The 16,729-nt window shown below is 39.4% G+C and overlaps 1 protein-coding gene across 1 annotated transcript in view; it reads left to right on the top strand.

Annotated features, from left to right (window-relative positions):
- LOC104621237 (xaa-Pro dipeptidase-like) overlaps positions 1–16,729 on the top strand; it is a gene marked incomplete at both ends in the record, with an annotated part of 81,836 nt that overhangs the window by 16,858 nt on the left and 48,249 nt on the right. Inside the window, 2 exons of the mRNA XM_010287665.1 lie at positions 2,211–2,286; positions 3,723–3,769. Of these exons, the coding sequence (XP_010285967.1) occupies positions 2,211–2,286; positions 3,723–3,769 (123 nt within the window). The remainder of the gene's footprint in view (positions 1–2,210; positions 2,287–3,722; positions 3,770–16,729) is intronic.

Below are 16,729 nucleotides of genomic sequence, written 5' to 3'. Positions count from 1 at the left end.
GTTGCTTTTCATGCCATCAGAACAGTGAGGTGGTGGTGAAATACGTGCCCTTCTGCTGGTGGGAATTCCATCAACAGTACCACTGCAGACAACATAGCAGCTCAGTGACTTTTTCTTTTTGGTATCTAGTGGAGGGTGAAGTTCATCATGTTCCCTGCACAATTGTGCATCTTCCCTCTCTTCCCTACTAACGGTCGGGTAGTGGCTTTTGTTGGTCTCAGAATGACTAAACATCTTCTGTAAAACATTTCAGTGCCTGGCCTTGTGTAAATGAAGGTGATGCATTGCATAAAAAGCCTGTCTGAGGCTGAGCGTGAATTTGTATACGCAAAAAGATACCTGAGAAGTTATGATCTAAAATAAATACCTTGACCCTGAAGCCTCATGACCTAGTCAAGTAAAATAGGTTCTAATGCTGTTTGCACTTGCCGTTGAGCAGTTACTAACTTGTATTACTAGCAGATCCCAATAAAGAGATTAGACAAGTGAATTATGAATTATTTTTTCAGGCATTTGCAGATCAGAGATATGTACTGTATATTGAAAATAATACAAAAGCACATCAAACAAGTATTAAATTATCCTTCTAGCACATGCAGTCTTCCAAAGAACAGGATTTAAAAAAAAAAAAAAACTATAAGCCTTTGCTACTTCATTGTAACATGAATATATTTGAGCTGCTGTTCTTCATGTCTTGGCTGAAAGGCAGAAGCAGAAGTTTGTTTCCTCATCCATGGTGAGCAGATTATACCATCCCAGTGTAATTTTTTCACTTTGGTGTGCATTTTAAAGCCTTGTACTTCTCATACTCAATGTGCCTAGTGATTATTTTGTGTCATATTCCAATTGACTAACAGTGTCAATCCATTCCCCTCTGCTGTGTTCCTGTTTGTAAGAGCTTTTTGACTGATATCAGCATTTTTACAAAGGTACCGTTATTCTTGCCAGAAAAGTTGTGTTTGAAGGGGAGTGGCTGTGCCACATAGTGATGCAGTCGCTGTCTGTAGGAAATGTTCTTATTGCATGTCAGAGGCACTGATGGCTGAGAAGCCTGTTTCTGGACTCGTTAAAACAAACTACAGGAGCAGAAATACAGTAAACAGTTTTCTACAGCAGTGTCCGTAGGACCATGTTGTAATAAAAAAGGGCTTGTCTTGGTGACAGTTTAAAAATACAACAGTTGTGGTACTTTCTAACTGCTGCAAGCTCTGGAGTGGAACTGGAAAATAAAATTTAAATATTTTCATGTAATTCAATAGATGTAGTTTTGTTCTTTGTAAACAGTAAGTATGTACTTCATGGCTGCCTTTGAGATGGACATGAGAAATATTAGGAAGTCAGTGCGTATAGCAGTGGAAAGAGGAGCTGATTTTTAATAGAAGGTATGGAGCTATCTCTGGTTCCCTGTTCATGTCATCCTAACTAGCTGGTTTTATTTGAAATACATGGTAGAAAGCAGTGTAAGTAGGTAAGAGTAAATCTTTTGAGATGAGTTCAGAACAGAGTATCAAGGTTCATAAATGGACACAAATTCAGTGTCTCATAAAGCATGAAAAACAGGAAGGGGGTTTTGGGGGTTTGTTTGTTTTGGTTCTTTTCCTTCAGAAGCATGTGAAAGAGAATGGACATTGTGGCTGTAGTTACTGTTGCTGTGGTTTCTGAATTTCATGTTTTGTGTTTTTTCATACCAAACAGAAACAACATTTCTTCACACCCCTTCCCTCTGCTTTTTGAGGTATTGCAAATAGGTGGGAGTTGGGATTGTGATGAACAGAAATTCTGGAGCTGTAGGAATTTCATTATGTAAACTAGTTTCAAATTGTCTTTAAAAAGTAAATCAAGTATGCTTGTAGAAATGTTCTGTCTGAAGTAGTGTTTGAGCCATGACAAATGCAGAAATGCATTGCTCCTAATGTATTGTAGAATGAGTTGAAAAAATGTTGGTTGGACCACTTGTTTATTAGTATTAAAATAATGCAGGCTGATGTTTGAAATGCTTGTGACTTCCCTTTGTAAGTTTGTTTTGCTAATGGTGAATCAATGCCAACAAAACTTCGCTGTCATGAATACTGTAATAGCTCTTCTCTCTTGAGGTGTACTTGATCTAATTTTACCATAGCTGATGCATATTATTTTCAGGTTTTCTTATTTCATATTCTTAAGCTGTGAAGTTGCAACCTAACCTGATACCTGTTCTACTTTTCTTTAAGTCGTGTGATTAAGACAGACATGGAGTTGGAAGTTCTGCGTTACACCAATAAAATCTCCAGTGAAGCTCATAAAGAGGTAATGGATCCTTTACTGTTAATAATTTTTGCTCTTAGTGTCGCAGTGGTACTCAGAAAATGTTCCCAGCAACCCTGAATTGCTTAGTAATAAAATAATGGAAAGGCTGGATAGAAATAAGAGGATAATATCCCTCTTATTGCAGCCCAGTAATATACCTTGCATTGTCCTTGAACTCACTGGTGCATTTGTGATGTGTGAGAAATCAAGTGTGGTTTTGGATAAGAGATTCAGACTCAGCAGAAGGTGACCTACTTGTAATCTAGCTGTCCTGTATGCACAAATACCTATGTAATGATGGAGAAAGAGGCTATCAAGATTATTCTTCTGGCCTATGTCAGCACATGCAGCTCTGAAAAGTTTACCTAGCAAGTTACTCTCTCCAGATCCTTACAAACTGAAGGAGTGTTTCCTTGTACAGTGGAGGATAGCTCAAGGATTCCTTAGGTTGCTGCTCAGAGATGGGTATGTCCCCCAGTACAGTGCTACATGATGCTATTCTGTTGACATAGCAGTGTGACAAAAACAAATCCAGGATCTCAGCAAGGCTACTCAGGTTGGACCTAGCACTGTACCACTGGAATTCTATTGCTTTACTGGTGTTGATGACAAAATTAACTTGGGTGTCAGTCCTGTACTCCATATAGTGATGCAGAGATGCCATGAGTTCTGAGCGATGACCAGAGGGAGCTTGGGTAAAAGTAGCTGGTGAGGTTACTGACTCAACTAATATCGTTGCTCCTGTTCCTCAGATTTCTGAACTGTGAAGTGTAATAATACTCTAAAGAGAATATTGTAAAATTGCAGAGCCTAGGCATAGTCATTTGCATTCATTCACCTTGGTCCTTCATCATCCCTGAATAATCTTATCACATCTGAGAGAATTTCTTCCATAGAGCAGCTGCCTAGAACTTTTATAATACAGAAACAGGCAAAAGAATAAAACTGATGTACATTCTCAGAAATCTGAGAACAAAAATCAGATTTATGGGTTGTAAAACAGTGTTAAATTTAGTAGCTTTCTGTTGATTCAGATTGCAAAGTACAAAAGAGAATGTTCCTTTGTGGTGTATTCCAGTTCACAGTTTTGTTTTGCTGGTGTTTTATAAAAGTAAAACAAAAGGACTTGCTGCCAAGTTCACCAAAGCTTTCAGAATTAAGCATTGGTATCTTGATGAGCTGCACTTCATTAGGATATAGTAGTTTGGCAATTAAACTTGCTTTATTGCTGCAGACTGCAGGCATTTATAAAGATTAAAATGAGTTTGATTTCTAATGTAGTTTGAAAATGCATGTACTGATGTAAATTTAAATGAAGCACAGATGATTTTTTTGTAATATAGGTTCCTCTGGAGATACTCAGTCATAAGTCATAAATTTATAAATATGAGATTCCCTCCTGCTATGAATGTCCCATGTTAATATGTATTTTACAGGTAATGAAGGCAGTGAAAGTGGGCATGAAAGAATACGAGATGGAGAGGTAAGAGTTCTTTCAATAACTGTAATAAAAAGGAGACAGTCTCTGTAGTAGGGGTAGAAGCAATAGCTGAGGCAAAGCAGCAGCATTGATTCAGTTGAAACTGAGAGCTCATTGCTGTTTGAAGGCTGTTGTAGGCATTATTTTATTATTTTGAGGTGGTACTTCATCAGTTTCAAACATGTATTTGATGATGGTTGATTATTTTTTGGTGATGGTTTAGTGTACCATAAGTTTCTTCCTGGAGTTTTAGTAATTTACAGAAGCCTTACAAAATAGCTGTTGTTATTGTTTGAAGCCATCCAATAAAATGGTGTTTATAGATAAGCATTGCCCTTATCCTTGTTATGCTTGGAAGACTGCACGTATGAGTGCTTATGAACCTTATAAAAGGCTGTGTTCAATTACATTTTGCCTGCAATTACAAGTTGGCATTACCTGTACTTAGCCTGTACAAGGAACTCATCTCACAAATAGATGTTACTACAGCTGCTAAGAAGGCAATAAGAATACAGCATATATCTCTTATGTTGAAGAAAACAGGGTGTACAGGCATATATAGGAAGGATTGGCTGCTCCTAACTGATAGAGTAGTGATGTGTCTAGATACAAGGAAAACATTGCCTTGTCTTTTAAATCAGTATTTACATTAGATCAGCAGCAGCCTGTCTTATAAAGCACAGTTTTGATCACCAAGTCAATTTATTTTTAGCTCACATACAGAATTTAATGCTCTAGTTGAAGATGTGCCTGCTCATTGCAGGGGAGGTAGACTAGATGATTATTAAATGTGCCTTCCAACCCAACCTATTCTATGATTCTGTGATTTTCAATTTTCTAAGTATTTGCATAATGAAGAAATAGAAAATAGCAGTCATATCTCGGTTACTATTGTTTCTTGACAGTAATTTTTCAAACGTTAGTAAGCAGCCTAATTCAGCACCCAGTGAAGGGAAAATAAAGTGACCTCAAGATTTGTCATCAGGGTTTCAAGGTACCTCAAAAAATAAATAATGCCTTTAGGACATATGCAATATGGAAAAAGTGTTGTTACATTTAAGCAGTTTGAATTTCTACAGACTCTATAGGCCTGTGCCTATAACTTGACTGTGCTTCAAATTGCACTTACATGTACCACCCTGTAACAGAGAACAAAATGTTGTATGTAATACATTCCCCCATTAACTTCATTAATGAACCTTGTGTTTGTGTTCATTTTACTCACTGCCCATGCCATACATGCTGATAGTGAAATTTTCTCTCTGGAAGTCAACAGTAATAAAAAATTTCCATAAAGCAGAGTTTGTTCTCAAGTGCTTTTAAATGTCACAATTCTGTCAGTTTGGTTTAAATGTCATGCAACAAATACATATATATACACACACTCTTCTGTAAGTCTGTGAGGTATATTGCATTTTCCCTCCAGGACTTTCATTCTTCTCAGGCTAGCTTCTTCCATACATGTCAACCTTTTGAAAAGATTATTTGTCTTTCAATTAAAAAAATAAATAAATTAAGCAACTGTCTATTAAACCTATTTAAAATTGCCTTCTGTTCTTCCATATGTCTTGATAGATTACACTTCTTGAAAGAGTTTGAGGTTATTTCAGTAATGAAAGAGGTCTTGGCAGACTACCTCTGTAGCGTCCGCCTTGGAGACTATAATTAGAACCTCAGTTTTTGTTGCTGGTGGAATTCATCCCTGCTCCTGTTTCTGTTCCCTTATTGCTTAGGGGAAAAGTCCTAAAAATGTAAACCCACCGTTTCCACACCTTTCTGGGAAGAAATGTGTTGAAATGTTTATAAATTAAGTTAGAAAACAGTCTAGGAAATCTCTAATCTGTATGCAGATAAACCCATTAATGTAGTCGAAGAAGGGTACTTTCAAAGACCTAAAAAGAGGTAAGATCCAAAACCAGACCAAATTTTCATTGAAATAGTAGAGGGTTTTGATTGTTTGGTTTTTTTGGTTTGGGTTTTTTTTCTTTGGCAATAGGCTGGATAGCTTGCATTTGGCTGCTTTGGTAGATCTGAAATCTAAGGGTGCAGAGAACCAAAATTCTTACCTGTATAGGTTTATCAAAAGTATTCACACTTGTATTTAAGGGATCAATTAAAAGTTAATTAAGCTTTTAATTTTCTGATGTTTCTAGGACGTCCACTCCCTTTGCAAATGCTTTCTGAATTGTGTGGCCCTCTTCGCCAGGTGAATTTACAGTTCCCACTGATAGCTGTGAAATTGTGCATTTTTGAAATGAGTATAGAGATCTCTTGAAATGTGGCAAATAAACACCCCTTCATATTGCTTTACTTCATTCATTGACCTTGGTACAAGTCATTTTTGGTACAGAGCTGGCCTGACCCTGTCTGCTAGGAAGAATAATGCCAGAGATCTCAAAAGCAATTAAAATTTTGCATTACTACGTGTAGGACCTAAGTGTTGCCTTTTCTTTGTTCATTCGGTTAGGCGGCCTTCCTAGAAAAAGAGTCATTTTACTTCTACTGTATCATATAGCAAGAACATGTTAAAATACTCTAGGAAATGTATCTAAGTTGTCAATATATAAAGCAAATTATATTTCTAGGATTAGGATTCTCTGAGAAGTAATTTGAAGGAAATAAGTAAATTATGGAGAAATCTCTATGTAAGATAATGTCTTTATTTTGAGGGTTGAAAGCGAGCTTTAGAAATATGCTGGAAGTATTCTTTGTGATTAGGGTCCACTGGTAAATAATTTTGAATCAATAATGCATTAATGCTGTGGTATATAAAAAAAAAATTAATGCATTTAACTGCAAGTCCAGTCAGCCCTGGCTTCTTTTTTTGATTTGATGTTATTTAATATGTGGTTGGTTGACTTTAAGGAGACAGCCAAGGCAATTATCTACAAACAGTAATTCACAGCATGTGTAAATGCATGTAGAGTCATTTTGGTAGGTCAGATCCTGGGTTTTCTCTGAAGTAGTTTGTTTAGTATTTGTGCTTATCTCATGTTTAATTAATCTTCTTTAATTAAAGGCTTTTAATTATGAAACTGCTCTGTAGTGAATATATTGTTAAAATACAGCAAAATGATAAAAGAAATCTCTTCAGCTTGAAGTGTGTGAAAAAAATTTGTGATTTCAGCTAAGTGTGTACATATAAACAAGAATATTTTGTGCATGTATATAGATATATACATACACACTGAAAGTACTAATTAGGACCTACAATCATCTGTTTCAGCATACTTTAAAGTGCTGGAGATACCTTCTCTAGATCAGTGTTTATCAATTGCTAGTGTGTTGCCTATTCATCTGCTTAGTATTTACCAAATGAAATTTTGAATCTTCTGTGCATTTTCTCATTCCTTCCCTTTTTTATTGAAGAGTTTTAAGATTAGGATGGCTATTTGGAATTGTTGATTTGATTGGGGAATTTGCTTGAAAGTGTATGCTGTAGCAACAGAAGAGCAACTTGCTACATACACAGTATTGGACACATAGCTATTGTATGCATTGCCCGTTTTTGTGGGGTTTTATCCTATTCTTCAGTGCTATTGCACTGAAGGCCCTGTGATAGGAGTGTGTGCACAGTCCTGAAATCATTAAATGATAACATAGTCATCGTTGCCTTGATGATACTGGGCAGTGCTAAGCCAGGCCTAAACGCTCATTCCCTTGTACAAGATCTCCGTAGATTATTTGACTCTCTGAACCCTTGGCAACTGCTGGGCTCTTCTAAAACAAAGGAGCAATTAGCTAGTGTAAAGGGCAGGTAGTGTAACAGTACTTTACATGTGGTTTCCATCAGTAAAGCAGCAAAGTAAAAAGAATCTGACCATACCTGCTTATAGGATGCATGATCCTGTAGCTCAGGCACTGTTGCTTTTATTATTGGCTTGCTGGGGGAAGCCACTTCATCTCCGTACATCTGCTTTCCTCTCTTTAAGGTTTGCCTGCATTTCTTTCTTACGACTTTAAATGCTTCGGCGCTAAGGTTGGTACAAGTGATGGAGTGCCATATATGTTCCATATGATCTCGGAGCAGCTGGTTACCACCAGGCAGCTGGAAAGGTTCCTGGGTGCGACACCCAGGTTCTCCAGGTGTGGTTGTAGAGGGGGGAGTTGGAGTTTGTTCAGAGCATGTGCCAGCCAGGTCAAGAGCTTGTTGCCCACCTGTACAGATGCCCCCTCTGTATGTAGGGCAGTTGATCTTTTAGGTCTCTACAACCATACAAATAATTGTGGTGATTTTGTAGTAGTTAATACTAAAATTAAACTCCACGCTGCTGTAACAGCAACAAAATAAAGAATAAAATGGCAAGAAGGTGGCTACAGCGTTTTTTACTTCTTGGTTTACAATGCTTACAGATTGTTTTTACACCTTGCCTCTCTTACCAGCCGAGGCTGATAGGAGTTCTTTATCCCTGTTCTTTTTAGTGCTGTCCCCGATTCCAAAGCAGAGCTTAGACTCTGAGATGAGTCGCTGCCATACCTGTCAATGTTAAGTTTCACTATCTGTGGAAGTCTGAGAGGGCTCTCATGGATTATGGCACTCATCTTTCGTTTATTTCTCTCTCCTCTGCTCCAGTGGAACAAACTGAAAATAAACCATACATGTTATTTCACTAGAAAAGGGAAAATAGCCAGAATAATTTTAGTTTCCCTTGGGTATTTCCTTTTAGTGAAATGCTCATTATTTTAGCTAATCAGGATTTGCCACTTACCATCTCCTGATAGATTTTGCTCTTTGAATGTTCTTGAGAAAATCACTGACTTCTGCAACAAATAATCTTTAAAAATATTTCTATTTTTGACATGATCCAGTTTTTGTGTTTAGAATTTCAGCTGAAGCATAGCCTTTTCAAGTCCTTCGCATAAGGGTGTGTGGATAGTAAACAAGAATGCCCATTGCAGATGACAAAAATACACAGGTGAATTCTTCACAGTTGATTTTTGACATGGGAATGGTGTTGAATTGTGCCATGACCCTCACTGGTATTTTGTATAGGATTTGTTTTTATTAAACAAGAGAGCAGCACTCCATTAATCCCAAGCAGCATGTCAGTCTGCTCAGTTACTGAAATGTGTTTTTCTTTTCCTTTCATTTTTTTTTGACAGTTGATAGCATTGTGTAGCCTGAAAATGGTTTGACTGCCTTGTTTCCCAAAGCTGCCTCACAATTAGAGGTGATGGGCTTTTAAATGTAGGTTACTACTATCAAAAGGCTGGATTTAGAACTCGAAAATACATGAAAACAATCTGAAAGAGAGGAGGAAGGCGGCCTTTCCCCACGTTTTGAAAAACCAAAACAAAACACTTGTTTTTTCTTTGTTTCTGCATGCCTGTGTGATAGGACTGATGTATGTGTCTGTCTGCTGTCTGGGCGGTATTTTGGTGCTCAGACATCCTGAACTGGATATTATTTATTTGCCTTTATATTCAGTTCTAGTAGAAGGGTCGAAGGAAGAAATGATCAGCAGCAATTTCTGGTTTTAGCAAAATGTCCACATTGTGCAGCAGCCCAGGAGCTTCTGTTCAACAGGGATTGTACTAGGGCCAGCAGGGAAGCGACTAAATGAGCCGGTGGTTTCATACCTGTGCCGGAGGAGCACCTGGTGGGAGGCAGCAGCTTGGGGTCACCCAGAACTTCCTAAAAATGGTGGTACAAAATGACCTACAGCTGTCCAGGGCCAGGTAGGCAGCTTAGTGCAGCTCTGACAGCACATGTCGGGTTGCGGCTAATTGCTTAGGTTGAGCGAGGCACTGCATCTCAGGTGTCCAGTGCCCAGAGGGGAGTCAGATGTAATATCTCTGCTGGGAAGAGCAACTGGATCCAGAGAGACACCTCCTGCAGCCTTCCCCTCCTGCCTACCTTCCCTCAGGTACAGCTGGTCCTTTGATGTTTTAAATCAGGCTGTCTCTGCTGATTTCCTAATCCATCTGAATTAAGGTTATAAATAGTCTTAAAATAAACCTGAATTTAAAAATTGGGTTAGAAAACCCCTGAGCACTGTTTTGCTACTGTGACACACAGAGGCAGAAATGCGTATGTACATGCATTTGTCGCAGCAGAAGTGGGGTGAGGATTACCTCCTGAACATGGAGGCCTCAGCACCTCATCTGCTTCAGAAGTGCTTCTCTGTGGTAAATCCACTGAGAGGTTCCAGCTGCCCCAGCCCTGGCAAACACATACCTGCTACCAGTTGCCCTGCTCTCCCCCTCTCCCCAGCTGAGAGGAGAAATATGGGGGGCAGAAACCTCCTGTGGAGAGGAGCATGGGGGCACTGGAACCTCTGAGACCAGATTTGCCTGAACTGCTGGTCTGTGTGGTCATAGTGGTTGGTGGTGGACTCCATTAACTGCTGGGAGGGAGCAGAGCAGTTCAGGTGTATTCCCAATAACCTCTTGGCGTTTTCCCTTTGCAGGAGGTCCCATGGCAAGCTTCTATGTTCTTTCTTTCAGTAGAGGACAGCTTGGTTCACCTCCTGGATGTCACTTTAATTAGCTCTTTGTGTAGAAGAGTGCTGTTTAATTGCACGGGTCTCTTCTGTGACTTGTGATTGAAGTTCCACATAATTGGGCTTTATCTTCTTAAAAAAAAAAAAAAGTAGAGTCAGAGTATGTGAGAACTTTAAAATAAAACCCTCTATCAGCCCACAGATACCAAAGAACAATTACCACACTGGTATTAGAAAACAGTTCCCTTCAGAAGGAGTGCTGTGGAAGGATGTATGCAACATGCATGCGTACAGAACTGGGCTTGCTTGCATAGCAAGATACAACCCAACTTTAAATGCTGTGTCATTGTATGTCCTTACAGGGTTGTTAATCAAGTTAGTCCTGTGGTAATTTGTAATTACCCTTTTATTATCATTTTGGAAATCAAAAGGTAGTGGCAAATTTTATTTACATTTTTAATCTGATTGAAAATGACAAGCAATATTAATTTCTGTGGGTATTTTGTAGAGTGAGTATTACTCTTATTTATATTAAGGAAAGAACAAGCTTTCTTCTCAAGTTAGCAATGATCTCAGTTTTTACTGAATCTAGCGTGGCATTGAGATAGTGAACTAATTAGCATTACTAATGACAAGCTAAGATTGAAGATATGTGAAATGGAACTTGTAAAAGACAGCAGGCTGAACTGATTATTATTTGCTGTGGATTTTGTTCATGCTTGTTCAGACAAGTCAAAAGTAAAGATTCTGCCATGTGTGAAGCTTTGTCTGCATTGTGAGCTTTAGTTCAACAATTTTTGCTAATTACTATCGAAGCAGAGAGCGCAGAATTTTGAGTTTGTTGGCCCTCATCTTTTGATAACCAGAATTGCTACGTGGTCATACTCAGAGACTAAAAGCCCAACTTGAAGGAAATGGGTAGAATACCAAGACTGTCCATTAATAACATGATGTCGCACACTGACCTTCAGAAAATAAAAACCATTTTACACAGATGAAAACGAGCAGATTCTTTTCCTTGCTGCTGGCATGCCCCCCGCATAAATTCTTTTCCAAATCGGTTCTTAGAGCATCCTCATCGCCATAGTGTGCAGATGCCACCTTCCAGCTTATTAAGCAGCATTTCTAACATCTATCCTGACGGTTCTTTTTTTTGTTGTTTGTTTGATTTTGTTTGATTCTCTAGGGGAATAATTGTGCAGAACTGTGTACTATTTTGGCAGGTGGTAGTTTTTTTTAGTGTGCCTATTATCAGCAGTTATGAAAAACACAAGGTCAGGATTATAATTACAGGATGATATGTGATAGTATTTTTAGTTTGTTTCTCCATGCAAATGAGCTTGATCTCATTTGCAGAATGCTGTGTTGCTCTCAAGTGTTCTAATTTTTTTAACCTAGGTCTTGGTCATGCGGTTTTAAGTGTTTGTAATCTAAGCCTATCATCTCCAAACAACAATAATTGAAAAAAATTGTTGTACGTACGGGAAGTCAAGGAAGGCAGCAAAGGACAAAGCTGCAGGTGGTTGCCTGTAGTGAGAGATGCGTGAATACTGGAGTTTGCTTAGTGCTGGAGTCTCTGTGCACAACTAATGCTGCATTTCTGCTGTCTGAGCAGAGCTGAAGGCAGCATGTGTAACTAAGGTTGAGTCTTATACCAGGGCAGAATAAAGTTGAATGGCCAGGCAGAAGTGATGGAAAATAAACTCTAAGTGAAACATAGGACTGAGGAGGAACCTGAATCATATTAGACTGTAGAGATGATGTTTCTGCTAAAAGGGATTTGCCCCTGTTGAGAACTCCTCAAAACCCAGTATTATTTCTGGGTTGTGTGGATTTTGCTTTCAACAGCTCTTCCTTAGTAGATCAAATTGAGCCTTGAGGCAGTCTTGGGAAGTGAGGGATACGAAAAGCTTTGCTGACAACTGAGTGTGTGTCTTCCAACTCATCTACTGAAGCCTGTATATTTAAAAGAACCAATGAGATATGTGATATTTGCGGGCTCCACAAGTTAATCCATTAGTGTAAGGTACAGTTTTGATCATTTCTCACTTGGTACAATCCTCTTGTAAAATGTTGTATCTTTCAGATGTATTGGACTGGATTTCTGCTGCTTTCTTATTGCAAAATGAACGTGCTCTGTCCTCTTGGTCAGCACTGAATGCCAGAGGTGGGCAGGCATTCTTCTGTCTCTGGCTAGCAGCTAATTTGTAAAAGTTGTGTGAAGCTTTTTGGGTGCAAGGTGTACCTGTAAGTTGTAAATGGTAGCATTGTGTGAAGTTTAGGATGTTAGATGTGGTTTACTGATAATCTTTTGCCTGTATAATGTCTAGATTTGGTCTGTAATGGAAGGTTTGACACTGGGTATAACACATTTGATTGGGCCAACTCTCCAGGATAAATTTTTTTCTTTATTATGTGTTTGAAGGAGAAGAACATCATGTCAGTGATTAATGTGGTGTTTGAGTTGGAAATGGCAACAGCATTCCCAGCCAAACTGGGAGTTGGCTTCCCAGTCCTTCAAGATTTCAGGAGATATCAGAGATCACAGAATCATTAAGGTTGGAAAAGATGTTTAAGATCATCAAGTCCAATCATCAACCCAACACCATCACGCCCACTAAACCATGTCCTGATGTTTGTGTTGGGGGAGGAGTCATCTGGTTTGATCAGAAATTCTGTCTATGAGAAGGAAGTCTGTGTTGCATGACAAGAAACCATTTAACTGAGAAAGGCCCTGGCCAGCGCGGTTTCTGTTGCTGTTGGAGATCAGAGGCATGTGTCTGTAAGACCTTCTCAGGGGGTCTAGAATTTGTTCGGGTCAGGTGAGCTTGTTGGTTATTTGGGGCCAGTGGGACAAGGAGGTCTCTATTACTTGGAAGAGTTCCTGAATGGGTGTTGTAACTTCTTTCTGGTAGTTTTCTGTATTACTTTGTGCTTAATTTTCATATTGGTTCTAGAACTTGGGATCAGTGTAGTGGTTTTACCACCTATGATAGGCCTTTGAAGCTAGATTTGGTGTTTTAGGAAGATTGCTAAACCACTGCTCTCTAGGCCTCTAGTGCAGTTTAGAATAAGCATTGAAACTTTATCCGTTCTTACATTTCAGCCCATCAGTCTGCCTTAACCTCTGATTTCCACTGTTGGTGTTTGGTCTTTCTGCCCATCTCTTCAGCCAGCTCAGGTTCTGGAAAACAGCCTGAGCTCTGGGAAAAAGGAGCAGCATTTTCAGACATGGTGTGTGGATGTGGCCAGTGAATGGGATCAGTGGGACCCTGTGAATGGGGTGCAGCTTGTTTGCAAATGAGCTTGGGGACATGCAGGTTTTGTGACCTGCCTACAGAGCACCAGTGTAGTCGTTTGTTTGGCCCCTGCATTAAGAAAGGAGAGTTGAAATGTTCCGGGGAATTGGAGAAGGTGTCGTGGGTAGACTTAGTCATAAAATGTGCCTGCTTCTTCCTGAACCGGGTGGAGTCCTGCTTCCTCAGCTTCCCTTCCCAGAAAAGTTCTGACTTCTGCAGCTGCCTAAATCTGGTTCAGACATTGTCATTGCAAATTGAGTGTTACATCTTCTATTATCCTTAAGGCAGTAGGTTTACATATCCCATAAGACAAATTACTGCATTATTCTCTATGAACAGTTCAAGTATTCAAAAAAGTATTGAGGGCAAATTAAGCTCTATATTGGGACCCCAACCTCCTTCTAAACCTAAGTCCTTACTGCGCTTCTGCTTACTCTGTGTTGTTGAACATAAGTTCAAACTTCAAATATTCAATTTGAAACTGAAAGGAAGATTATGAAGCATTGGTGATTATGTTGGCATTCTGTGTCACTGAATAGCACTTGTGTGTTATGTGCTATGTGGGTGGCTGTGTATTTGCTAAGAAGCATAACTGAAGATGAAAGTTTAATTATTTCTTCAAGGCAAATCCTCTCTCCCATGGACTTAAACTTGCATAAGAAAAATGAAAATTCATAAGGAGTGTAAAAACTGGCTAAAATTAAAAACCATTTATTTTTACCCTATTTATTCTTCTGAATAATAAAATTTCCCCATGGGTTTTTGGAACATATGTGGAATAATTACACCGTAGAAGTGGTGCTTTAGTTCAGCTTCTAGAGCTAGGGCAAACATTGTGATTATGCTGCAAGCTTAAGTCTGGGTTTTATAGAAAATCTCATTCAAGGCTCTGTTGCTGTCAAGTGCAAAAAACTGTGACCCATGGATTGGTCCCTGTGGGAGCAATTATTCTTTGCAGAGATTTTTTTTTTCCAGCACTGAATATTATAAATGTCAGAAAAAAGTTTAACCCTCAGTACCTCTTAAAGAATGTTTCCATACCTGCTGGCAAGAATGTAAATTTTTAGCTTGTATTTGCAAGCATTTTATGTTTAAGCCAGGATTTTTTTTCAAAACTTGTCTTTATAAACAATTCAAAAGTAACAATGCTGTCTTTCAGTTATACTCTGCATGCCTTGGTGAAGACAAAACAGGGGCTGAAGCTGCCTGATGCTGCTTAACGCAGTGCTGTGACCAAGCCTCTCATGATGGGATTCTTGCATGTTGGGTGCAGTGTGAACCGATGATTAAAACCTCTTGTCTACCCGTAGCAGAGGGAAGGGAGAATGTGGAGTGAGTGTGGGGTTGCTTAGGAACACAGGTTACCATCTGATATTCAGTATGCATGAGTGAAATGTTTTGGTGAACAAGAGGAATATGTCCATCTTACAGCCATTGGTCTGTGGAAGGCAGGGAGTAGAATTTGGAGTAAAATCCCAGGAGACAATGCTTACCTTCAGGGGAATCTGCTTCCTCTTGACAAGCTGCAATGTGTGCATTTTCACTACTTTAATTCTGGTGTTTGTTTAAGTCTTACCAATCAAAGCATGTGCATCGTTCCTAGCAGAAATTAAAATAATATTTGTCTATTACTTAAAATAGCTGATCCAAATCCAGGAGATTTCCTGCCCCCATCTCTCTCTCTTTTCTCATGTATCATCTTCAGAGCTTAGCACGGATTGGTCATCATCTGTGATGAAATGGATAGAACTTGCCTCATGTGTTCAAAGGTTTTGCAAAGTGAAAGTAGTCATGAGATGCGAAGAAGGATGTTACACCACCTATCTCTGAAGTTCAAGTCTGACATGAACAGAAGCACCTTTCTCTTACCATAATACTGCACTGAGGCATAAAGACAAATTGGTCCTAAATATACCAGACCTGGGACAGGAAGGGTCACTTTCATTTGTACTTTTTTTTTTTTTCAGTTGGTGATTTGTATTTATTACATCATTTGACGCTTTTCTAAATTTAAAATATTGATAATACCTAAAATAGTCTCAGGCAGTATTAAGTGAAGAGCTGCTGGTTTTGAGAAATGAAGAGAGGACCTTGAAAGTAAAAAATGGATAAGTTTTTTCAGTTGGGCTTGTGCTAAAGGATGCAGATTCATTTGTGTGGGCAGACACAAGGGATATCTTAGCTCTTGTGTAGAACTTCTAGTGAAATTTGTCCTTTTTTTTTTTGTTTGTTTTTTTTTTGTTTGTTTGTTACGAAAGGTGCATTAGGTTTTGGTTCAGTTATGCTTAGCATGCATAATTGTAGGAAGAAGTAATTTTTAAAGATTTTGTGAAGCTTTTCAGCAGTTCAAAAGTTTATTCCAAAACATTATGACAAACACCTAAAAGTTTGTTCCAAAATATTACGGTGAAACGCACTGTCCTGAGATTGTGTGCCATGTTATGGAGCTCGGGTGAGATGGCTAGTTCTTTTGTGGAGCTCCATACCCTCCTGTAGGTTATCCTGCTTGCTCTACACAAAAAGTACTGCTTCTCTACAGGCACCCTGGCTGTACCTACATCTGCAGGACTGATCCCTGTGTATTATTTTTTGCTATGGTATTATGTGTTCGTACTGTGCCAGGTTGCTTAGCTGTGGTCGGTGTGGCTGAGTGGGGAGCGCGTAGGGTGCTACTGGAGCCAGTTTGAGTATGGGGTCCTGTTCCTCCGTGCGAGCCAGCGCTCTGCACCAAGTTCATCTTGACAGTCTGCTGGTGGCCTTGCATTGATCCTCAACACTGGAACGGGGTGTGGGGCTCCCGGCTTCCAACTTACAGCTACAAATCATGGCAAATCACAGCTCTCACCATTGTCACTCCAAATAAACGTCAGAAAATTACCAAGTGCCATTCATCTTCCTTCACTGCTTCCACACCTGCTAATTAGCTCTCGGCTAGCATCCAGTGCCCCTCACCGTGCAAGTCCCCAGACTGCTGAGATATGCTCAAACTCCTGTATGTACCTTTTCTTGCATCCAACCAGCTACAGCTGCTAGGGCTTATGCAGCAGCAGTCTGGGATGCTGGTGGAGACCTGCCGGTCGTAGGGGGGTGCGGGGGGACCCCTGCCGTTCGTAGCAGTGTGCACTGTTTGTACGAAAACATGAGCAGAGGGCTTCCCAAAGCTGGCAGCTGGCTGATGAAAACTTGGCTTGAAGTATTTGCTTTTATCTGGAAAGAACCTG

Source organism: Phaethon lepturus, unplaced genomic scaffold (genome assembly GCF_000687285.1).
Source record: "Phaethon lepturus isolate BGI_N335 unplaced genomic scaffold, ASM68728v1 scaffold11565, whole genome shotgun sequence".
NCBI classification, from domain to species: domain Eukaryota; kingdom Metazoa; phylum Chordata; class Aves; order Phaethontiformes; family Phaethontidae; genus Phaethon; species Phaethon lepturus.
The sequence above is the reverse complement of the archived record's forward strand: the minus strand, read 5'-3'. Positions and strand labels throughout refer to the sequence as shown.